General features: G+C 43.7%; 1 protein-coding gene across 1 annotated transcript in view; it reads left to right on the top strand.

The window, feature by feature from the left end:
* Nucleotides 1-11,449: 11,449 nt before the first annotated feature.
* The window catches only part of plppr5b (phospholipid phosphatase related 5b), a 75,331-nt gene continuing 61,672 nt past the window's right edge, over nt 11,450-25,108 (top strand). Inside the window, exon 1 of the mRNA XM_076085450.1 lies at nt 11,450-11,659. Coding sequence (XP_075941565.1) covers nt 11,456-11,659 — 204 coding nt within the window. The 5' untranslated portion in view covers nt 11,450-11,455. The remainder of the gene's footprint in view (nt 11,660-25,108) is intronic.

The raw sequence follows: 25,108 nt of genomic DNA on the forward strand, positions 1-25,108 counted from the left end.
TAGGGAGAGACTCTGTGCTATAAGGAGAGACTCTGTGCTATAAGGAGATACTGTGCTAGGGAGAGACTCTGTGCTATAAGGAGATACTCTGTGCTATAAGGAGAGACTGTGCTAGGGAGAGACTCTGTGCTATAAGGAGATACTCTGTGCTATAAGGAGAGACTCTGTGCTATAAGGAGATAATCTGTGATATAAGGAGAGACTCTGTGCTATAGGGAGAGACTCTGTGCTATAAGGAGATACTCTGTGCTATAGGGAGAGACTCTGTGCTATAAGGAGAGACTCTGTGCTATAGGGAGAGACTCTGTGCTATAAGGAGAGACTCTGTGCTATAGGGAGAGACTCTGTGCTATAAGGAGAGACTCTGTGCTAGGGAGAGACTGTGCTATAGGGAGAGACTCTGTGCTATAGGGAGAGACTGCTATAAGGAGAGACTCTGTGCTATAGGGAGAGACTCGGTGCTATAAGGAGATACTCTGTGCTAGGGAGAGACTGTGCTATAGGGAGAGACTCTGTGCTATAAGGATAGACTGTGCTATAAGGAGAGACTCTGTGCTATAAGGATATACTGTGCTATAAGGAGAGACTCTTTGCTATAAGGAGAGACTCTGTGCTATAGGGAGAGACTGTGCTAGGGAGAGACTCTGTGCTATAAGGAGATACTCTGTGCTATAGGGAGAGACTCTGTGCTATAAGGAGATAATCTGTGATATAAGGAGAGACTCTGTGCTATAGGGAGAGACTCTGTGCTATAAGGAGATACTCTGTGCTATAGGGAGAGACTCTGTGCTATAAGGAGAGACTCTGTGCTATAGGGAGAGACTCTGTGCTATAAGGAGAGACTCTGTGCTAGGGAGAGACTGTGCTATAGGGAGAGACTCTGTGCTATAGGGAGAGACTGTGCTATAAGGAGAGACTCTGTGCTATAAGGATAGACTGTGCTATAAGGAGAGACCCTTTGCTATAAGGAGAGACTCTGTGCTATAGGGAGAGACTCTGTGCTATAGGGAGAGACTTGCTATAGGGAGAGACTCTGTGCTATAGGGAGAGACTCTGTGCTATAGGGAGAGACTCTGTGCTATAAGGAGAGACTCTGTGCTATAGGGAGAGACTGTGCTATAAGGAGAGACTATGTGCTATAGGGAGAGACTCTGTGCTATAAGGAGATAATCTGTGATATAAGGAGAGACTCTGTGATATAGGGAGAGACTCTGTGCTATAAGGAGATACTCTGTGCTATAGGGAGATACTCTGTGCTATAAGGAGATACTCTGTGCTATAGGGAGAGACTGTGCTATAAGGATAGACTGTGCAATAAGGAGAGACTCTGTGCTATAGGGAGAGACTCTGTGCTATAAGGAGAGACTCTGTGCTATAAGGAGATACTCTGTGCTATAGGGAGAGACTCTGTGCTATAAGGAGAGACTCTGTGCTATAGGGAGAGACTGTGCTATAAGGAGAGACTCTGTGCTATAGGGAGAGACTCTGTGCTATAAGGAGAGACTCTGTGCTAGGGAGAGACGGTGCTATAGGGAGAGACACTGTGCTATAAGGAGAGACTCTGTGCTATAGGGAGAGACTGTGTGCTATAAGTAGAGACTCTGTGCTATAAGGAGAGACTCTGTGCTATAGGGAGAGACTGTGTGCTATAAGGAGAGACTCTGTGCTATAGGGAGAGACTCTGTGCTATAGGGAGATACTCTGTGCTATAAGGAGAGACTCTGTGCTATAGGGAGAGACTCTGTGCTATAAGGAGAGACTCTGTGCTATAAGGAGAGACTCTGTGCTATAGGGAGAGACTCTGTGCTATAAGGAGAGACTCTGCTATAGGGAGAGACTCTGTGCTAGGGAGAGACTGTGCTATAAGGATAGACTGTGCTATAAGGAGAGACTCTGTGCTATAGGGAGAGACTCTGTGCTATAAGGAGAGACTCTGTGCTATAAGGAGATACTCTGTGCTATAGGGTGAGACTCTGTGCTATAAGGAGAGACTATGTGCTATAGGGAGAGACTGTGCTATAAGGAGAGACTCTGTGCTATAGGGAGAGACTCTGTGCTATAAGGAGAGACTCTGTGCTAGGGAGAGACTGTGCTATCGGGAGAGACTCTGTGCTATAAGGAGAGACTCTGTGCTATAGGGAGAGACTGTGTGCTATAAGGAGAGACTCTGCTATAAGGAGAGTCTCTGTGCTATAAGGAGGGACTCTGTGCTATAGGGAGAGACTCTGTGCTATAGGGAGAGACTCTGTGCTATAAGGAGATACTCTGTGCTATAAGGAGAGACTCTGTGCTACAGGGAGAGACTCTGTGCTATAAGGAGACTCTGTGCTATAGGGAGAGACTCTGTGCTATAGGGAGAGACTGTGCTATAGGGAGAGACTCTGTGCTATAAGGAGAGACTCTGTGCTATAGGGAGAGACTCTGTGCTATAGGGAGAGACGCTGTGCTATTAGGATAGACTGTGCTATAAGGAGAGACTCTGTGCTATAAGGAGAGACTCTGTGCTATAGGGAGAGACTCTGTGCTATAAGGAGAGACTGTGCTATAGGGAGAGACTCTGTGCTATAAGGAGAGACTCTGTGCTATAGGGAGAGACTCTGTGCTATCGGGAGAGACTGCTATAAGGAGAGACTCTGTGCTATAAGGAGAGACTCTGTGCTATAGGGAGAGACTGTGCTATAAGGAGAGACTATGTGCTATAGGGAGAGACTCTGTGCTATAATGAGATAATCTGTGATATAAGGAGATACTCTGTGCTATAGGGAGATACTCTGTGCTATAAGGAGAGACTCTGTGCTATAGGGAGAGACTCTGTGCTATAAGGAGAGACTCTGTGCTATAGGGAGAGACTCTGTGCTATAAGGAGAGACTCTGTGCTATAGGGAGAGACTGTGCTATAAGGATAGACTGTGCAATAAGGAGAGACTCTGTGCTATAGGGAGAGACTCTGTGCTATAAGGAGAGACTCTGTGCTATAAGGAGATACTCTGTGCTATAGGGAGAGACTCTGTGCTATAAGGAGAGACTCTGTGCTATAGGGAGAGACTGTGCTATAAGGAGAGACTCTGTGCTATAGGGAGAGACTCTGTTCTATAAGGATAGACTGTGCTATAAGGAGAGACTATTTGCTATAAGGAGAGACTCTGTGCTATAGGGAGAGACTGTGCTAGGGAGAGACTCTGTGCTATAAGGAGATACTCAGTGCTATAGGGAGAGACTCTGTGCTATAAGGAGATAATCTGTGATATAAGGAGAGACTCTGTGCTATAGGGAGAGACTCTGTGCTATAAGGAGATACTCTGTGCTATAGGGAGAGACTCTGTGCTATAAGGAGAGACTCTGTGCTATAGGGAGAGACTCTGTGCTATAAGGAGAGACTCTGTGCTAGGGAGAGACTGTGCTATAGGGAGAGACTCTGTGCTATAAGGATAGACTGTGCTATAAGGAGAGACTCTGTGCTATAAGGATAGACTCTGTGCTATAAGGAGAGACTATGTGCTATGGAGAGACTGTGCTATAGGGAGAGACTCTGTGCTATAGGGAGAGACTCTGTGCTATAAGGAGAGACTATGTGCTATGGAGAGACTGTGCTATAGGGAGAGACTCTGTGCTATAAGGATAGACTGTGCTATAAGGAGAGACTCTGTGCTATAAGGATAGACTGTGCTATAAGGAGAGACCCTTTGCTATAAGGAGAGACTCTGTGCTATAGGGAGAGACTCTGTGCTATAAGGAGAGACTATGTGCTATGGAGAGACTGTGCTATAGGGAGAGACTCTGTGCTATAAGGATAGACTGCTATAAGGAGAGACTCTGTGCTATAAGGATAGACTGTGCTATAAGGAGAGACCCTTTGCTATAAGGAGAGACTCTGTGCTATAGGGAGAGACTCTGTGCTATAGGGAGAGACTGTGCTATAGGGAGAGACTCTGTGCTATAGGGAGAGACTCTGTGCTATAGGGAGAGACTCTGTGCTATAGGGAGAGACTCTGTGCTATAAGGAGAGACTCTGTGCTATAGGGAGAGACTCTGTGCTATAAGGAGAGACTATGTGCTATAGGGAGAGACTCTGTGCTATAAGGAGATAATCTGTGATATAGGGAGAGACTGTGCTATAAGGATAGACTGTGCAATAAGGAGAGACTCTGTGCTATAGGGAGAGACTCTGTGCTATAAGGAGAGACTCTGTGCTATAAGGAGATACTCTGTGCTATAGGGAGAGACTCTGTGCTATAAGGAGAGACTCTGTGCTATAGGGAGAGACTGTGCTATAAGGAGAGACTCTGTGCTATAGGGAGAGACTCTGTGCTATAAGGAGAGACTCTGTGCTAGGGAGAGACTGTGCTATAGGGAGAGACTCTGTGCTATAAGGAGAGACTCTGTGCTATAGGGAGAGACTGTGTGCTATAAGGAGAGACTCTGCTATAAGGAGAGACTCTGTGCTATAAGGAGAGACTCTGTGCTATAGGGAGAGACTCTGTGCTATAGGGAGAGACTCTGTGCTATAAGGAGATACTCTGTGCTATAAGGAGAGACTCTGTGCTATAGGGAGAGACTCTGTGCTATAAGGAGACACTGTGCTATAGGGAGAGACTCTGTGCTATAGGTAGAGACTGTGCTATAGGGAGAGACTCTGTGCTATAAGGAGAGACTCTGTGCTATAGGGAGAGACTCTGTGCTATAGGGAGAGACTCTGTGCTATTAGGATAGACTGTGCTATAAGGAGAGACTCTGTGCTATAAGGAGACTCTGTGCTATAGGGAGAGACTCTGTGCTATAAGGAGAGACTGTGCTATAGGGAGAGACTCTGTGCTATAAGGAGAGACTCTGTGCTATAGAGAGAGACTCTGTGCTATCGGGAGAGACTGTGCTATAAGGAGAGACTCTGTGCTATAAGGAGACTCTGTGCTATAGGGAGAGACTCTGTGCTATAGGGAGAGACTGTGCTATAGGGAGAGACTCTGTGCCATAAGGAGAGACTCTGTGCTATAAGGAGAGACTCTGTGCTATAGGGAGAGACTCTGTGCTAGGGAGCGACTGTGTGCTATAAGGAGAGACTGTTAGGGAGAGAAAAGGATGACATTTAGATTTTTTTTTTGATACACACTGATTGGGTTGGTTGATATTATTTTCAAGACAGTGGTGAAAAAAGCCTTGCTGTCAATGATAGAATTCCTAAATAAAATCAAAATTGGTAGGTCAGAACTTTGAAAAGAAAAGAGGAAATTGGAATCCGCCAATACAACTACAATCAGTGCAGAGTCAATGCCGTGTGATTGGCTAACAGAGCTAACAGCTAATGGAACTGGACACACAGCAGGACTGACAGTTTCTGTTCTGAGGACGCATTAAACAGGCAACATGAAGTGCTACACAGTGTACTGCAGTTTAGCTGCAAAAAGCCGGTGCACAGTTGCATAGATTAAAAGACGGGGGTTGTGGTTTGTATTCATTTAATCAAGCATTCTACCTAGTATGGATATAGTATACTATGGTATAATATGCTTCTTGTCTGGGACTGCACTGTGTTCACACACTCATCACTGCTTGTATGAACTGGCCCCTGATTGGCTAGATCTGGAGCCCCTTTTCTGCATGATTGGTCCCGTATGTGTGTGTGTGTGTGTGTGTGTGTGTGTGTGCAAAATATGTGTGGGCTTGCTGCTATTCACCTTCTAAGTGAGTCTATTAATATCATGATTCAAATCAGAACATAGTAATTTATAGAAATGATTACCTTGTTATCGCTGGTAGTTGCTCTCTTACAAAAGAGTGAATATGATACACGTTTTCTTTCACATTTAATATAACGTATGACTCATGGAGACATACAGTAGATGTCAAATATACTTTTCTATAGAGCAGTGTTTCCACACGTCCAGGAAAACCTGCTTTTGGAACTTTGCAGCCATTGAAATCCCAAATTTGCCCCAAATGTCCAAAAAACAATGAGCTAAAACCGTGTTCAATGTGCAGCATGATTACATCAGACTGATGTATGAAGTGTCACAGGCTGCAAAGGTCTTTTTGTCCAGCTGAAGTCAAAGCTCCGTTCAGCAACAGTAACACTGAAATAGTAACAATCTTTTTTTTACAAACATGACAATATTACAATCGTTCCTAAGTAGAAAAAAATAGAAATCTTCAGACGCACTTACAATTCAATGATTACAAACAATCTGTGGACAGACATGCCATTCTCCACACCACATCTAGAGTGCATCACTCTACAAAGTAAATATACAATCATCACATCATACAAGCACAATATGCCCAAAAATCAAATAACAGGATTGGCCCGTAGGTAGAGTAACCAGAGTGCACAAATTATTTAAAAAAGTAAACATTTGAATGCAGAAGCCGTGAGAGGCACATGAGATAAAACATTCTGGTGATCAACTCTGATCTAAAGTGTTTAAGAATAGGTTGAAAAAGGCTTTTGCCAGCATTATCTTTTTAATTCCATAATTTTGTTGTCATCGGTGGAAAGGATAATCTTTACAAGTTACTTTTTTAAACATTTTTCTGTGAAAATGGGTGAATTATTATAACTTCTTGTAATACTCATTTTGACCACAAGAGGCTGATTTGCGCCAGTAGCCCATGTTCTGTCATGCCTGTCTTTAATGTATTTTAATCGGCGCTAATCTGCTGTTAAGGAAAGCCCGAATGCTTGAGTCCTATTTAGAACATGGGGTAGAGCAGCGGTTCCCAAACTTTTTAGGCCATGCACCCCCTTCTACATCCCGACCGGTTTCACGCACCCCCAATCCCCCACACCTTAACAAAAAAAAGCAACAGAACATAGAAATCGGACCAATGAGAGAACAGTTTGCTCGCGCGTGGCGTTTGTTTACAATATTTAGTCCGCTGTTAAATGTTGCAGTGTGAACGCAAACCGAACAAAGGGGCAACTGCAACATTGTATCATATTAATCCCTGAATCAGAACAAAGCAAACGAACTGAAGGTGTGAAAACGCCCTGAAACACTGCAACAAAGTTTCAATAACTTTCAGTTACACAAGGCGTCACTTTTAAAGAGCAATAAGGATGGCGAGGACACACGCACAGGCTCAGAGGCAGATTGCATCACATTTAATTTACAATTAACCATACATAGAATGAGACTGCAGTTGTTTTGGGCTGTTTTGTAACTCCTCCAATTTCGATATAAAAAATGTAAGGGGCTTTTGACTTGCACTGGCATGCTTGGTGTTCAGGTGGCGACGTAAATAAGAAGGCTTCAGACAGCTGTTAGCCAGAACCTCACTGCACACCACGCACTGTGGCTTTGGGCAATCTGCATTGCCAATCCAAGTGAAGCTTATTTCATCATATTTCCTCTTTTTTCCCAGTCTGATGCTCACTCTCGTTTCCTCTTTTTTCACCTTGACTCCGCGATGGGCCGATGTCCCTTCCTCCTTTTCGGTCTCCTCCGTCTCATCTTTCTCTGACTCCCGTTCGATTTCTTCTCCCGGTCTCTCCCAAACGCACCTCTCCATTTCTCTCGCCTCCGATTCCTCTCTCTCTCTCTCTCTCTCTCTCTCTCTCTCTCTCTCTCTCTCTCTCTCTCTCTCTCTCTCTCTCTCTCTCTGTCCCTCTCCTCTTTTATGACTGATAGCTTCAGATGTCCCACCTGACAGTTTCCCCGATTTCAGCCAGTTTATCATATTTGCATGAATGTTGCTGAATGAATGAAGTTAGCTGTTAGCTGACGTTAGCTGCACAAGCTAGGCTAGCTAGTGTACGTAAGACAGTCTGACTGCAGGAGCTGAAGTGCATTTATTTATTAAATTGTAAGTTTTTAATTTTAAATACAAATTTTACAAAGGGAATTTTTATAATTCATGTTTTTATTTTGTGAAAATTATATTTAATATTAATTATTACACCATTAGACCACCATTACATTTTTCCTCTCATGAACCCCCTAGAGGCAGGTGCGCGCACCACACTTTGGGAATCCCTGGGGTAGAGGGACACTTCAGCCTCTTGTGGCCAAACTGAGTATTACAACAACATCACTCGCTAAAATACTGAAATATCTCAACTATTGGATGGTTTGTCATTTAAAATATGCTTCTGGCATTTGTGTTCCCCTCAGGATGGATTGTTTTAACTTTGGTGATCCTCTGACTTTTCATCCAGCACCATCATCAGGTCAAAATGTGAATTCTTCCAATACTTTGGTCCAGAACTAAATTCCTGCAGCACTAGTGTCAGCTTGTAGTATTTCTGTATTGGATGGAAACACACATCTATTAACATTTTCTTTTGCAGATTTTCTGCTGATTCTTGACACATTCCTCTACATTTTAAATGCATCCTGGAAATGTTTCCTCGTGAGGTATTATAAGTTAATATGATTTTGTCCTGAACACCAGAGTTAATAGTTCATTATGCAGCTGTCAGTCTGGTAAGACTACATTCATAGTGTATGCATTCTATAGTTAACCACGTTTAATGATATTTTATGGTGGAAAATGCATCATTAAACGTCTCCCTGGTGTGTTTTTGAGCACGAAGCCAGCAGCATATACGTAGATTTGGCATATTTAGTATTAAAATGGGGAGCGGAGTAATGGCAGCCATTACTCCGAGCTGTCAGCGTGTACCTACCTGACTCCATTCACCCTCCACATCTCCGTCTCTCTGTCTCCTCCGACAGCCCTCACTTATGGATTTCAGCTTGTCAAAGAAGCACCTCCATGTATCTCCGGTGTTGGAGGAACAGACAGACAGAGGGCGGAGTACGAAATAAGATGAGGCTCCAATGATCCATGTGGGGAAATGGGGTCGCTGCAGCAACAGAAGGGAAATAGATAAAGGAAGATAGAATATTACGGACTACAGAGCCAGCAGTTGGTATTGAACATAAACATTTCCGCTTGTCAGGAAGTAAAAATGTATGAGGAGGTATGAAGAAGTGCAAACAGCAGGAGAACACAGTGAGACAAAAAAAAGTACCTTTTGAATGTATGGTAAAAAAGTCAACATAAAAATGGAGTGTGTATGATATTGAATGAGGGAAGAATTACAAGTGAGTCGTGGTTCAGGGGCTAGCAGGGTGCAGAGCTACTGTTTGCTCTTCTCTGAAACTCTCTGGGGAGGAATATTAGACCCAACACTTCAAATAGTGGGGAAGACAAACCCAGTGGCCAGGAAATAATGGTGGTATTGTACGTTTCTGCAAAACGAGGATACGGTGAAGTACAACGAGGGACCAAGGAGCAAGTGACGTAGTACACATGTGTGACGAATGTTGTGTGTTCTATGTTTTTAGTGTATAGCTTTTTTATGGTGATTTTAATGTTGCTGTAAAGCTCTCTATAATAAAATGTATTATTATTATTATCATATCGAGCGAGCGTTATTGAAAGTTAGGTGGTTTAATAACTAGTATAGCGCATGCCAGAACATCCACTGAAGATGGGCGGGAGGAGTGGTGGTCAAACAAACACCAGACTTTCACCCAGGAGACCGCTGTTTGTGTCACGTGTGAAACCAAAAGTAAATGTTGACTTCAACGCCCTGCTACATAACGCTACATAAAAAGGTCCAGGTTAGTTATTTATTTACGCTAGTTACATTGTTACGGTTGTTATGCAATGTTGCTATGCTACACTGTTGCGCCACATCATTGTGCCAAGTTGTCATGCCACATTGTTACGCTACGTTGTTCCTTTATTAACACAAACAATGCACTTTTTTCTAACCGTAACCAGTAGTTTTGTTGCATAAACATAACCGTTTCACAATGTCAACCATGTGGCGTTGTGCGTTTCTGCAAGCGTGACACGAGGCTGATCTAAAACGTGCTTATCAAACGCATTTGGTTCAGAAACGTTGACGTTCAACGAATTCCATGGTTTGCAGTAATGGACAATGCCAATATTATTTTCTGGGGACTTGGTTGGAAGACAAAATAAGGTAACGCAGGAAAGAATTCAGACAAATATGGGCAATAAAACGTAATGCATTGCAACTTGCGTGCAGCCTTTCTTGAGGAGGTTCTTACCTCCACGTAGACACCAACGACGTTACATCAACCATCGCCAGAACAACCGCTGCTGCTGCTGCGTTGGACATGTTGAGGAAGTCCCAGATACATTGGAAAACTAAGCTTGTTTCACCGAGCCGTACTCAATGTATCTAGCAAGTCACACGTTGCCTGAATTAATCTGGTTTATTATGAACCCAAAATCAACAGATTTAGCTATGATTTAAGTGCAATAAATACATAATGATGCCGATATGTAAAACGTCTGCTTTGTCAAGTCTGTCCGCAATACCACAAGCAGACAACTTTTAAAATGCTTCTTTTCTGAATGGAGTTCGTATCAAACATTGTAGCTGCATTGTCTTTGCATTGTCGCTTCATGTAATCATGCGGTGCGGATATCCAGCTTTCTGTGTTAATGTGAACACACGTTAGTGTGATAAGGTCTATAGCCTCACGTTAAGTATTCTTACTTTGTGGTAAAAGCCATTTGAGCTAATGTAGAGTATCTGAGCACTTCACCTCACCTGCAACCTGTTACTTATGCACACCGTACAGAGCCTGGCTTCACCTCACCGAGTATTTTACCTTAAATCCAAATCGATGGCTGTGACATCATGCAGCTTCTGCCCATTCACTTTGAGGTATTGTAATGGGAAAATATGTCATAGTCTCATGTGAAGGTTTAAAGAATGTAAGTCCTAAAAGTGCAGACACCAAACTCTAGTCATAAGAAATATTCCATAACAGTATCGACTCATTTCTCTGATGAAATATGGGCTAAATTTAGAGCAGAGAGCTTCAGCCTCTGCCGGTGTCAGAGACACATATGACGTCTGTAGCTCTCTCCCTCCTCCTCCTCCTCTTCTTCGCTCTCTCCTTTCATTGTCTCCTCCTGCTTTTCTCTGCTCTGCTCCTGAAATTGGTTGAACATGGCAGCGCACGTCTTGGTTCTATGTCCAGTTTGCACACAAAAATGGAGGAAGCTGTCAATCCTCTCATTTGCTCACCCGTCTCTCTAATCTCTCTCTCTCTCTCTCTCACACACATTAACACACACATAAGAGGAGAGGGGGGTTAGCCAAGCCTCTTCATCTCTTTCATGCTTGCACACCCTCAAACACCCGCAGGCTCTACCTCTCTCCCTCTCTCCCTCCCTCCCTCTCTCTCTCTCTCTCTCTCACTCTCTCACTCTCTCTCTCACACACACACACACACACACACACAGAGTCGGTAGTTGCAGCAGCAGCGAGCAGAGGAAGCCAGGGCGAGCGAGCCTCCGCCACGATCACAGAGAGCGGCTCATCGCGTACAGCCGAGCCGTCATGAGCCGGTCACCGGGAGTCGGCAGCACCGGGGAGGAGGAGGAGGCTGGGTAGGAGGGAGAGAGGAAGAGAGAAAGAGAGAGAACGGCTTTTGTTGTAATTAAATGTCTCTCGCTCTCTGTCTGCATCATGCTGTACTTCCAGCTGGTGATCATGGCCGGGACCGTCATGCTGGCCTACTACTTCGAGTACACCGACACCTTCAGCGTGCACGTGCAGGGCTTTTTCTGCTACGACACGGCGTACACCAAGCCCTACCTGGGACCGGAGGACAGCAGCGCCGTCCCGCCCGTCCTGCTGTACGCCCTGGTGGCCGGGCTGCCCACGCTGCTGGTGAGTGCACTCCTCATCAGAGAACTTCACCCAATCAGACCCGCGCTGCTCCACTGATGGACGCTCATCAGACATGTAACATGCATCTCATGTCATTCATAGAAGCCACATTCATTCTGCTCTCTCTTTTACCACACAATGATCATAGTGCTGACATATAATCAATGAATAATTGATCCATTTCACGAGGTCATTTGTCATTCTGTGGTTGCAGCGTTGTGATCTTTCTCTGTTGTAAATCTTTTGCTTTTGGAATGTTGGTGGGATTCATAAGGTATTTATAGATCTCACGTTGGCTTCTAGGATCTTCTGTGATGACACATTTCAAAATGTTCTGACTTTTGTAAAGACCAAATAATTATATTCACGATTATTGTATTATTATAAGAAACTCAAACTAGAATTTTGAATAAATATATATGTTTTTCCTCAGGGCACAGCCCCACGTAGATTACTGCTGACATTAGCTTGACGTTTGCTCCTCACTGTAATGCAACTGTCAAGAACCTAATTTAAAACGTCACCCACATCACGCCCCCGCCAGTTATTAGCTGTCATCCGACTAAATATTACCCTGAGCTCTTCTGATATTATTCTTTTTTTCTCATTAAGATAGCATCTTCTTTTGGACTAAAATGACAAGATGAAATTTCAAATGTCATAAACAGGCAGCCTTCCAATAGATAAGTGCACAATATCAGATGTGAAAGCTACTGTGTATCTGCATTGATTTAACAGGGCTGACCAATGCTCAATCTCATGACTTTAGCCGTTATCTCAGGGGGAATGTCGTGCATGATTCAGCCTCCATGTAGATGACTTGTGACTCTGGTCTCATCAGTGCCACATGGTATACTGTCCAACAGACTGCGCTGATCGTGCCATTGGTCAGTGGACGAGACCTCTAGCTGCTCTCTGAAGGAATATTGAACCTGAGTGATTCCTGTCATGATGCTTGCTTTCTTTACGTTCATGGATTATTTTTGGCCACTTGGGGGCAGCGTAACAAGCTGTAAAGGTTTACAGGGCTTCCAGACTAACTTCCTCTTACTCGTCCAGTCTTTTTGAAAGTCCATCATGGTATTAATCAGTGACACTGGCTCAGTCGGTCTCTCGCTGCCTGCACTTTCATCATCAGTGTCTTCTGGGTCGGAACGCTTTGTTTTCTCTCCCTACCCACCAGCCCCCTCCTCTCTCCTCCTCATTTAGTTTTTTGTTAAATAGTCAGCTATCGGCCGCTTCATTTTGGGAACACAGTAACAGCTAAACGGATTGTTTCGTAACGTTCTATGCCGCTACGTACGCGCGCATGACATTTAATCAATCTCAAAACCTGTGCACATTAGATAATATGAGCCCAGTGATAATGAACATCATGCACCACTTGACATTCGATCACACTCACAATAAGTTATCACATATGCAAACCGTTTTGGAGCCCTGGTTCAAGGTTTCTTTATTAGCACCCACCGCTAATGTAAATGTGTTAAACACAGTATTAACTCTACCAGTTGATGTGGTGACTGCAAACAGTTGACTATTTATACACCCAGCAGACACGGAGCTACAATAATATTAATTTATAGTCGTCCAGTATTCACTCTCTTTTAGCTCTGTTTTTGGTCTCCACCACCTCTTTAGCTGCTAAAAGCTCCACGGTGTTCTCCAGCTCGTCTCTAACGGAGTGCATTGTGCAGTGGCTTTATCGGAGCTGCCTGCTGCAGCGAGAAATAATTTCAATGAGAGCCGAGTTTGAAGGTGAAAGAAGAGCCACGTCTTTCACAGTTTGAGCAGTCTGTCATTTGAGCCTTTTTTGATAAATAAATGTAGACCAGTGCAGCGTTAAGACGGAGCTTCCCTGTAGATCAAAGCTCACCTTTGTGAGTGCTCCATGATGTGATTCTCAGATCACATTTGAATGGCATAGAGACTGACTTGCATGGTGATAGCTCAGTTAGAAAGATCACATGTGAACCCTACCTGTGTATCAGTATCGATATGTCTTCAAAGCAGAGCTATCCAACATGACTTGCTTTAAATGCTCCCTGATGGGATTCCTATTATTCTTACCCTGACCTTTGCTTTGCATTCTAATCACGAAATATCAGGATCAGATTCAACCCGGACTGCAGAGAGCTCCTCACCTCACCATGAATACTCCCTGGCCCGCTGAATCAAGGACGCTAAATGACAATTCATGGGATGAACTGAAAAAAGCATTGAATGGGATTACTTCTGCAGTGGCTGCTCTGAAGCCCGGCAGTGCAGGCTGAGCTTTCACACACAGTGACCCTGCTGCTGGGTGCATGTAGGACTGTCTGTACGCCTCTGTGTCTGTTTCAGCTGCTCGCCTGCCTGCCTGTCGACAACACACACACACACACACACACACACACACACAGCTGAAATCACTGCACACAGGCATCCTGGCACGTCACACTGCACACAGTCTCAAAGCATGCAATATTCTATTTAAGCAGATTTAACAGCATAAGTTTGCTTCTGTCTCCTCTGCTGCCCTGGGAGTTTGTCTTTGACGGCGCTCTGCATTTTCACTGCGTACCACTTCTTGCTGTAATTAAGTCCGGATGTTGGGATTCAGACGGACAGGGTCCTGGACGTGTCATGTAGACGTGTGCAGCTTCGGTGCAACATGGGCATGGATGTGGACCAAGCTTGTGAGACACCATCTCTTCTGTTTTCCTGGGACTAACTCAGAAGAGAACAACAGAAAGTATCTTGTTAAAATGTTCTAATCAGACTGTGTGGACGTCTCTCTGCTGTTCTGGCTCATGCACGTCAACCAGCGCAGAAAGCTAAATTGCCGTGTGAAGTGGAATATAAATCAGAGGACATGCTAATTAATAATTGCTCTGAAAACAGCTGAGAACGGGGAAGCATGACAACAACAGCTCAACAGACGGATAGACGCTTCTTCAGGAAATCATATTACTGTTTGAATGGTGCAGAGCGGCCTGGCATGAACACACAGAGCCACAGATCTGTGGCCAGAGGCAGATGGTTTGTTTATTTCATTTCTACGATGACGATAGAAATGTTGATGAAGCAGTTTACAGTATATTACATTGATTCAACGGCATGCCAGTTTACCAACCACATCATACAGTAGAATGTTGTTAGCAGCCGAGAGTCTACAGCGCAAAGCTGAAAATTCACCCGTTCGTTTCTGGCCTTGGAACCTTGAATGTCATACATCCCATCATATTCATTTTTCCCGCGACTCACAGTTTGATCACTTGGATCGGCATAGAACTCTCCCGGTTCAGTCATCAGTGCAGAAGATAAACAGTGAAGCCTGTGTTCATACAAACATTGAGGAAGACGTTAACCCTCTGAAGCCCAAGCAGTTTCACTGTTTGCTCCCGTCACATGTTTCTCTCTGTGGCCTTAAAGTCCTGCACCTCTATGGAAACAACACAACCATGAAGAGAAGCAGAGATAACTCACTCTATGCCATAAATCATAAAAAATAATTTCTTTGATCATTTCTTTTACAAAAATTGGCAAACAATGGAATCTACAAATACACAACATTTTTGTGTTACCAATGCTGGAAAAAAATGGAGGCTCTACGAATCGTATACATTAAAGTATTTCCATTCTTCTTACCTCTCCTCTGCTCTGTGTTCAGCAGGTTCAGGTTCAGCCAAAGATTCACAGCATTGTTGTCACGTGACTGTTGGTCTCGGGTCAATCAATCATGGCTTCTTAGTTGCGCTGAGGAGTTCAGAATTGAACGTTTTTTACAGGATCTGTTTTGAGCAAAAGGTTTATTCGGGGCAAGATTTTAAATGAGACATGTAGAATAACATGTTTTTGCTGAAATATCACAATTTCAAGCTTAGTTTCGGTTGCTTTTTCAGATGAAAGTGTTTGAGAACCGTCTGAGAGAAGAAAATCTGGCGGTTATGAAAGTATTCAAAGCTTCTGGCTACAATGAACGGTGTAGTTTTGGCAAGTGTTTAAACAAAACAATGCGTTTAGATCCCGCCGGCGGGTTTCGGGTTCCAGAGGGTTAACTAGAACTCTCAAGGTACAGTTTGGCATAAATATCCAGTTACCAAGCTTAAAAAAAGCTCATGGCTGGGTGGTACAGTGTTGAATCAGTTCTTTGAAACCGTGTTTTGTTCTCAACAATAAATAACAACAGTGTCCCAGTTCTTCAGTATAGACAGGTTTCAGTGGAACAGTTCTCAACTGAAGCCGTGTGTCTGTCTGTGAACAGAAGGAATTACATCAGAATGGAAAATCCTCCACCTGGCGATTTACGTCCATGTTTGCTACCAATGTAGGAGGTAGTGCTCCTTTTCTGTTGTGAACGTGACTTTGGTGCAGGAGACGGGAGTTGTCACAGCACGGCTCACTACTTGCCTGTTGCCTGCTTTTTCTGTTTATTCATTCAAACAGGTCTGGCTGTTAGTGTTGCCGTCTTGGCAACTTTCCTGCTATATTTAGCGTCTTTTGGAGCTAGTGCTACTTTCATTGGAAAAGAGTTGGCAACACTGGGCTGTGTTTATTGGGGTTTTATTTGATATCGCGTGAGGCCTTCACACACAAGTACATAGAATGTGAATATTACACGCAAAAAAGCCTTATAAATTCTTTCTTAACCTCAATCAGTCAATTTTCTGGAGCTTTGGCACCGCAAATAACGGCATCAACCAATCGAGTTGTGTGGAAGGGACGTACTGTAAGTGTACAACAGCAGGGAAGCTCTGTGGTCCGAACCAAGTCGGTGCCAGACGCTGCTCTGGTTCAGTTCGGTCCTGGTCGTTGGTCCTCTGCCTGAGCGGATCGATTGGAACCTTTTATTGAAAAAGTCTTGCTATCACTGAAAACAGCCACCCAGTGAAGCAAAGATATACTCCATATGCATTTGCAGATTTAGTTTTACTCTCAACATGGATGTCCCCATTTTAGCCCCCAGTGTCATTACCAGCTTTTTTTTTTTTTTACACTTGACACATCCTTGTTCTTGTACGTTCCCCTTGGCTCAGAAAAGCCCTCATCAGTCTGCGTATGTTCTTTCAGAATCCACATGTAAATGAGTGATGCTCATGATTGGCAGCTTGAAACTCATTGAATATTCTCTCTAACCAGCAGCATTCCCAGCTGAGATGGAGCTGCTTTAGAGGCAGACATAAAGAGACGCATTGTTCAGGTCGGGTAGGAAACCCAGTCGGCTTGTTAGAAGTCACCCGTCAGTTCTCCCAGTCCAGACTGGCTGATTAATTCAAAGGTCTGCTGTTTGAAGCCAGGCCAGCCAGTTTACATGGACGTGTCTCACTGGATGTTTCTCCAAGAGAGAACAGAAGATTTTGGTTAACACTGCTGTGTGTGATGTAACACGCTCCTGCTTTTAGAGAGATTTAGTTCTGATGACTGATGGACTCAACCAGACTTAGCCACACATAAATCATGTCCAGGGATACTCCAGGGTGGGTTTTGTGCTCTAGATACACTCCTCTCCCTTCCTCCTCGTCTGCATAAGAAGTTTCTTTCTTCTTTTGGCACGTTAGTGTAAATGTGAATCATGCTTTATTTGCCAGGAGTGGGTTCCATCCACTGTTTTTTATGAATAAATGTATGGGCTCTATTTTTTGGTACAGATGCAAACGTAAGATCTCCAAGTGCAAACACAAATTGGCGTGACCAGCGATTCTAACTTAAAGCCAGGATTCTGGCTTCCTGGCTTTACAGCAATTGGCCCGTTCCAAACGGCCACATGCTCCGAACTGATGATGATGATGATAAAAGAGCAAGTGCTGCTCATTTTTGCCCATGGCCAGGTTAGGAACAAGCACATGTATGATTAAAACAGGCAACCTGCAGGACTGCTCCCAGTTATACGTGTAAATAAATCGTGCTCATCTCCGGTGTACTCCATTTTAGCAAATTGTAACATGCATTATTCCCCTGGTGCTCTTAATAACTGAGTCAGCAGCTTCGAGGACAAACTAAGTAATAAGAGACAAACAAACGGATCCATAAATTCCTAATTACCCACATCATCCAATATATGAGTGGTGGAGAGGACAACAGGGTGTCCATGTAGTTCCTCAGCTCCACTCTGTGAAGACGGAAAAAAAGCAAAGATTGAAGTGTGCTACAGAACATTGGCTCCCACTGTTCTCAGTCAACTATTTTCTTTGCAAAAATAAAAGTGCCATGAAGATGGATGTTCATCTGCACAGCAGAGAGTCTGTCCGAAAGCCTCAGCCTGCTGCTGAGGGCTAAATCCCTCTGAAGCTCATGACATGCTTTAAAAACAGTGCTTGGCCCTATCTGGTATTCTCTTTGTTTCCTTTCCATGTGTTTAGATTATGAGACAAAGACAATACGCCTCATACAAGAACCATTATATGAAAACAAATCTATTATGGGAAGTAACACAATTATTTGTGAAGACGACAAACAAGAAGTGTTTTGCTGTTGTTCAAAAGAGCCCTTTGTCTGTTGCCCTGTATCTGGTCCCTCATTTTAAATGGATGAATCAGTTTGAACTTGTGGTTTTCCGTTGGAACCATGAAAAGAGTCGACATAAATACTTGAAAACACTGAGTTTGGGCATAAATAGTAGCCCTGGTGTATCAGCAGCTGCATTTTGCGCCGCTAAGGCGATGGTGTGGTCAGCTGGGGTGGTTTCGATGTGCATGTTCTGCTGCTGCTTTAGTTTAGTGTCTCGCATGCTTGGGACCTTCAATGCATTTTTTCAGTGCAGTCTGGCCATTCGTCCCATAATGAATTGGGTGTTTACAGACAATGCAGTGAGGCTTCCCCGCCTCGGTTAACCTGCTGATGCAACTGAAGAGGACGGTGTGTCCCTCGACCTTCACCGTCTCCTCCACCCGACTCCACTTCCACTTAATCTTCACGCCTTCATCAACGGCCTTCACCTCTTTACCTTCAGCTACCATGGCCATCTTACCTTGTGTTTAAGTGACAGGCAAATGGAGTGTGCATTTCTGCTGTTCTATAATTCTAACGTTAAGAGCCTGAAATCGTTCAATAGTACCCCGACTTAAACCGGTGACAAATGAACAACCACGGGTTCTTTGTTGCTTTCTGTCAGCTCTTATATCACTCGTTCACACAGCTTAAAAGAGCAGCTCAGCAATCCAGCTAACGATGCATTCACTGTTTTTACAGCTGCTTCTTCTGGAAGTGTGAACACCTGCATGACAAAAGAAATGCCCACTTCAAAAGATATAAACATCTGTAAAGACTTTATTTTCAATAGTTGCCATGCTTGGTGGAAACTGCCAGTGCTGTTTTTATTCACATTCTCTATTTGTTTCTATATAAGGCCCATCAGCACCCTGGTGTATATACTGTTTCTTTTCAGTAGTTTATTTGTTTTCTCTGTTGACATTCTGTGTGCTGCGATCTAGAGCCTGACGGATACATCGTCCACTGCGCATCAGAAGCACACCTACGGCTATTTTCACTATTTTCTGCCAAAAATAATTCTGGTTGATTACTTGTCAACAGCTGGTAACATGACAAAAGAGACAAAATGACCAAAGACAAGCACTCTGTACAAACATGTCCAATGTTTGTACAGAAACTGTCTCGGCACTCTAAACCGTCTGTGATACACCTGAGCTTTTGGTGTTAGTCCTTCAGAAAAGAGGCCGACGTGAAACAACTAGACAGAAGTAATGTTTAGTAGAAGAGGCGGAGATACTCACCTCTCCACCCACATATACTGGAATTGCCAAGATTTGAAGGCAGCTGTGAGACAGGTCATGTTGTGACTAAGTGTTTAAGGTCACTGGCGAACGCGAAGGAAATCACCCGCTGCTGTAAAAATAGACGGGCAGGGTGAGAGAAACTATGAAGCAGAGTCAGACCAAGACTCACACTGCATTGAAATGCACCGAACGTCGAGTAAAATCTCTGAGTGGATTTGTTCTAAACTGGAGATGAAATGGCTGTTTGCTATTAGATTGACTATACAATGCTAATGAAGAAACGTACTTAGAAAGCCTTAACTGGATTGGGACAGTGCTCTCCATAATGAGATGGCTGAATTGATTGGAAAGTGTTTGCAGAAGAGTATTCCCTTAATAAACAGGCAATTCTCCCAGCAGATAATATCCCGTCCTGAAAAAAACAAGAAAACACAACCCACTGTGGCCTGATTGTGCTATCAGTCACTTGATTACAGTCTGAGATATCTTGTTGATTCATCTGCTGCCTGTGGATTTAGGAACACACAGTTTGCTTTGTGAAGGATGAAACAGAGAATAAAAGAAATGAGATCATGAGTTGATCACGTCTGCTATATGCCTTGCGGTTTTTACAATTGAGTTATTTCACTGATGATTTGTCAGAGTGGCATTAATGTCTCTGTACTGCAGTGACTGCAATTAGTTTGAGAAGTGGAAAACATTGCACCTGGGATTATTCAATAAAGTTTTCTCAACTAAATGACAAAATATAGTTTGTAACTCCACTGAACGAGAATGGGCATTTCCATTGCCTCTCAACGGCTCTCAACATGGCCACCGCTGAGCCGGTAGCCATGGTGCTGGAATCACTCACGGTGCAAACAACGGCAACAGTGCTTACAGAGCTGAACAGAGACAACGCCGTCCCGGGCCGTTTATCAGCTGTAACTGCTGTGAGGGCGCAGTGCAGAGCGACGACCCTAAGCTGGCCAGCGGGGCGCGCTCACATGCACTAACATGCACTAACATGCACTCAAGATAGATGTCTACAAAGCAAATAGAAGCTCTGATCACGACACACACAGAGGGAGAGCGACCTCATTCTCTGCTCAGCTAGACATTACTGCGCTTCACTGTTACTTACAAGTTAAGGCATAAAAAGGCTTTGTTAGGTTTAGGGAAAGATCAGGTTTAAAAAGCACCCATTGTTAAAGTTAGGGGAACTTTAGCTGACGTGTTTATACAAAACAACTTGCATATGTGCGTTCAACCATGTGAGTACTTAGGTTGGTCCCCTTAGTATTGAGGGAGTAGCCGGTCGGCAGTAGTAGAGCAAAGTGGAGGGGCCGGGGTCGACGCTTTGACCATGTGCTGGATGTAGGATGGGCCTGAGCCATTCACGGGCAAGAACCATAATCTTGAGTCAGATTTGAGCTGCCAGACCAGGCTTGGTCAGAGATATAAGAAACCAATGTTTGTCGGGCACAGGGAAACAAACAGTGATCTCCTTTGTTAAAGTCTGGTGTTTTGTTCTGGGGGTCAGCGGGAAGTGTCTTACTTTGCTTTCAGTTGACCTACCCTTTCAATATCTTTGGTCTGTGGGAGGGAACCCACACAGAGAGAACATACTAGAAAGAACTCAGCCAACTGGTGAAATCCAATCAAGAATGTTATTGCTGAGGGATTTCTTTCTTTCTTTTATGGTCATTGATTGTGCTCAAACACAGTTTTACTCTGTTGTCGACTTTTTAATACTGGTTGCCGAATGAGTCTACAGAATACAGAAGCAGAGTTTCAACTGAAGTCTTTTACAACCACAGGCACCACAATGCCTTAGTTTCTGTACTGATACCAAAATATTCTGTTGTTCTACACCACACTTACTATTCGTTTTATAATTCTTCCCCCAACAACTCCAACTCCAATAATTTAGTTTTACACTTTGATACATGTCGGAATACATTTGTGACCGTGAGAGTGAAACAGCAGTCTTAGCAGATTATTGTAATTGTTAAAATATGTCAAATTAAATATAGATTATTATTATGTATTTATTTAAACCTGAAAACCATGCCAGCCTCTTCCAGCCCTGAATAGTTTCTGTAGCTCTCAGAGTGCTTGAAATGGTTCTTGGTCTCAAGACCACTTTTTGATAGTTTTCCTCATCTTTACTCGGCCTTGTCTCGGTCTCAGACAAAGAGGACGCTGGATTTCATTTCAAGACCGCAACTGTAGGGATATCGCTAAACTGCCGGTGCATCGTCTGATTTATTTAACATCATTACTCTGACTACTCATAGAAAACAAAGGAACCTGCCCACACATACGTTTCTCATGGTACATTTATACACACACACACACACACACACACACACACACACACACACACACATAAACCGTATATGTGGCAATAAATGAGGTGCATGAAGAGGAATCTTCATTTTTCTGTGGGTGGTTTAATGGGAATGTGGAATGTGGACAGATCAGATCAATTTAAGTAGTGCAAATGATTTGCACGACACATTATAGCAAAGGTGTGTCATGAAGTGTGGAACTGGTTTGATCTTGATCTGGTCTCGCCCTGCCTTGGTCTTGGTTTTGACCTGTTTTGATCTTGTCTCAGATACACTCTGCTCTTGATAATAACTTGGTCTCGGTTTAGGTGCTCTTAACTACAACACTGGTAGTTCTGACTGTCGGGTTACAGCCCCAAAGATCTGCACCAATCAATGTGGTCAAGCAGCCTGCATTTGATCTGAGACAAACTCTTTTTACACCCGGTGGTATGGACACATTTTGGTCGGTCCTCAAAGGGTTCGAGTTACAAATTGCAGCAAAGAAACAGGATAAATATATTCTAAACTAACAATTAGGGAACTATAGAGTTGAGTCCTTTCATTCTACAGTCAAAGTTCCTGATTTAAATTTAGATTTTATTTGTATACAGGCCATTTGATGACTATTTGAAACATGACTTAGAATATCCAGTCCACTAAACTTAATATCAGGCTGATCTGACATGGCACATTTGAAAAAGGATCACAATAACATTGCATTAGGCATTCCCCCTAAGATCTCCCATCAGCCCAGAGATGGGGCTGTGGTCAAGTCCCCCGAGCCTTCAATTCCAACCACCTTTATTAATTTAGGACCTCGCATATTCAAATGCCCCATCTCTGTTCACCGCTGTAGTTAGCAGTCCAGTCCACACATCAGCTATGGGGGGGGGTTCGGCAATATTGCTGCATGGTGCTGTGCTTAAAAAAGGCAATGAGAGGAAGAGTGGGAGGCAGGGGGAGAGCTAAAGGCTTAGCTGAAAGCCAAGAGAGACGAGCCACTCTAACCTCTGCATTATAATCACACACTCGGCACATTATCATCCTCATTTGTAATAGCCCAGTGACCCTCTCTTAAGAATCCATCCATGGATCTCAATATGGCAGAGGAGATAATGGAACAAACTAATTCACTTTCCCACATGACAGATTGAGTTGCTTTTGTTCTGGGAAGGTTTTGATGCAGCTGCAGTAGGTTTGGACACAGCAGCAAGGCATACGACCAGATTGTAGTTGGAAATGTCCCTTTCAATCTAGCAAAAACATATTATGGAATTAGTCATCAGGCTTTCCAAATAGTCTAATAAAATTGCATGTAATCTGCAGCACTATTGTTATTTAAGACTACTTCAAAGTTGTCCTCGTCTGATACATTATGATAGATGAGTATTGTATTCTCCCTGATGTTTAACACTATTTTACTATCTTTTTTGGACCCTATTGGTCATAAATAATAACAGACATTGATATTTTTGATTTTATGAAGTGTTGTTATAGCCCTGGCTAGTGTCTGCAGGTCTTCCTCTCAGGCTGTAGGTATAACCTTCACCACTCAGAGGCTACAGCAGCAGCCTGTTGCAGCCTAAGAGGCAAAACCAAGGGCAGCTAAAGTTAGAGAATCACTCGCTGTTCCTTGTAAAGCATAATGACTGGTGGTAATAAGCGGCACACATTGACAAAGTAACTCCTCTCTTCTGGATTTTACACAGTACAAAGATTCTTACTGGAGAGATTTTACACATAATTCACCGGTCCCGTCAGAGAGACTAGAGACAAAGTTGAAAGTATTTTAAAAACCTTAAAGATTTGGGGCTTTTGAGAAAGCATTCGTGGCGGGAGCTCCAGAATGCCAAACCCCCTCTCGAACTACAGAGAACCCATCCTGACGGCACCAGCGTGGGTTCTGTGCTGACTTGAGGGTTTTATACAGATCAAAAGAAATACCATGACGTCACCCTTTCTTTTGGGGACTGCTGTTTTGAAGCCCTGAGTTCCGTATTTTGGTCGTCTCCATCTTCCACCGAATAAGACATTTGTAGGTGACCGAAAAGGTTACAATTAACTTTCATGATCGGAAAACACACACCCTGCTAAATGGACCATAATTGACTAAATGAACATCATGCTGTGTTGAAGAAGATATTGTGGTGAAAATCTCTTACTCTGCGCTCGGCCTAAACTGCTCTTGATCCAGCGTTACGTCTCTGTGTTCAGATTTGACTGAGTTGAGTTATGACTTGGAAATTACTCCAATTCCCAAATCTTCTCTACTCACACCTTAACTTGTGACTTTGCATTTTAAATAGAGAAGTACGTTTCTACCACGTTTGGTCTGAGGTGGGTTTTTTGGAGTTTGCATCTATTAGCCTTTTGAGAAAGTGCATTATAAGGCAGTTAGTACATTGGCTGAACCTTCAGCTGGGGTGGGTGCTGCTTGGTTTGTGGTGCTGTCTATAGCTTTTCCCAAAATGACTGCCATGTATCACTGTGGGCTGTGGAGGCTGGAGGTTTCATTCATGCTTCAGTGGCTGAAAATGAAATACTCTGCTCCCCTCCGTCCCCGGAGTCTCTTTGTACTGGCAAGCTCTTCTGTTGTTCAGCTGTAAGCCCCTGTTTCACTTTCCTGTTGAATCTTGTTGCCACTGCAGGTCCAATTAACTTGTAAATGGAGACATATCGACACAATGAGCGTTATTGTGAAAGCGGTACCTGGAGGCGGGCAATCTGACCAGCAAAGCCTTGCTCAAATATTGGTTCAATGTCAGTGTCTTTCCTCTGCCTTGCAATGCTGATGGAGATAGATTAGGGTCCTTACATAGATTGGTGTGAAATTAAATTAGTCAGAGTCTCAGGAAAAGGATGAGAGGAGTGAGCAAGTTCGCCCCTGACCAGAGGAACAGATGAGTAAATAAGCAGCATGGGTCACCCTGGCTCTGTCATTTTGACTTAGCCACCGGGGGAATAGCTCCACAATGAGGGCGAGAGAGAGAGAGAGAGAGAGAGAGAGAGAGAGAGAGAGAGAGAGAGAGAGAGCGAGAGAGAGAGAGAGAGAGAGAGAGAGAGAGAGAGAGAGAGAGAGAGAGAGAGAGAGAGAGGGAGGGCAGGGAGCTAGTTAAAGGACTAAACAAGCAGCACATTGTCACCGTGGCCCTGTCAGCTTCTGTTATAGCCGATGAGAAAGTGGGACAAATGGCCCGTGGCTGTCACAGTGCTGCTCAGGCCTTTTGGAGATCAGATGGCCCTTCAGCCATTTCTCGCCATTCTCAGTGTTATCACAGGCAATGCGCTGTGGCTTTTAAAGTGAATGACCGACTCAAGTATGTGCGGCCAATACAGACAGCGCTTCGTAAATATAGGATAATGGTAACTTTACAGGAACTGCTGTGACCATAAGTGGCATTTAAAGGATCATGGCACAT

This window comes from Anarhichas minor, unplaced genomic scaffold, assembly GCF_050575085.1.
Source record: "Anarhichas minor isolate MPS153535 unplaced genomic scaffold, ASM5057508v1 ptg000155l, whole genome shotgun sequence".
Classification (NCBI taxonomy): domain Eukaryota; kingdom Metazoa; phylum Chordata; class Actinopteri; order Perciformes; family Anarhichadidae; genus Anarhichas; species Anarhichas minor.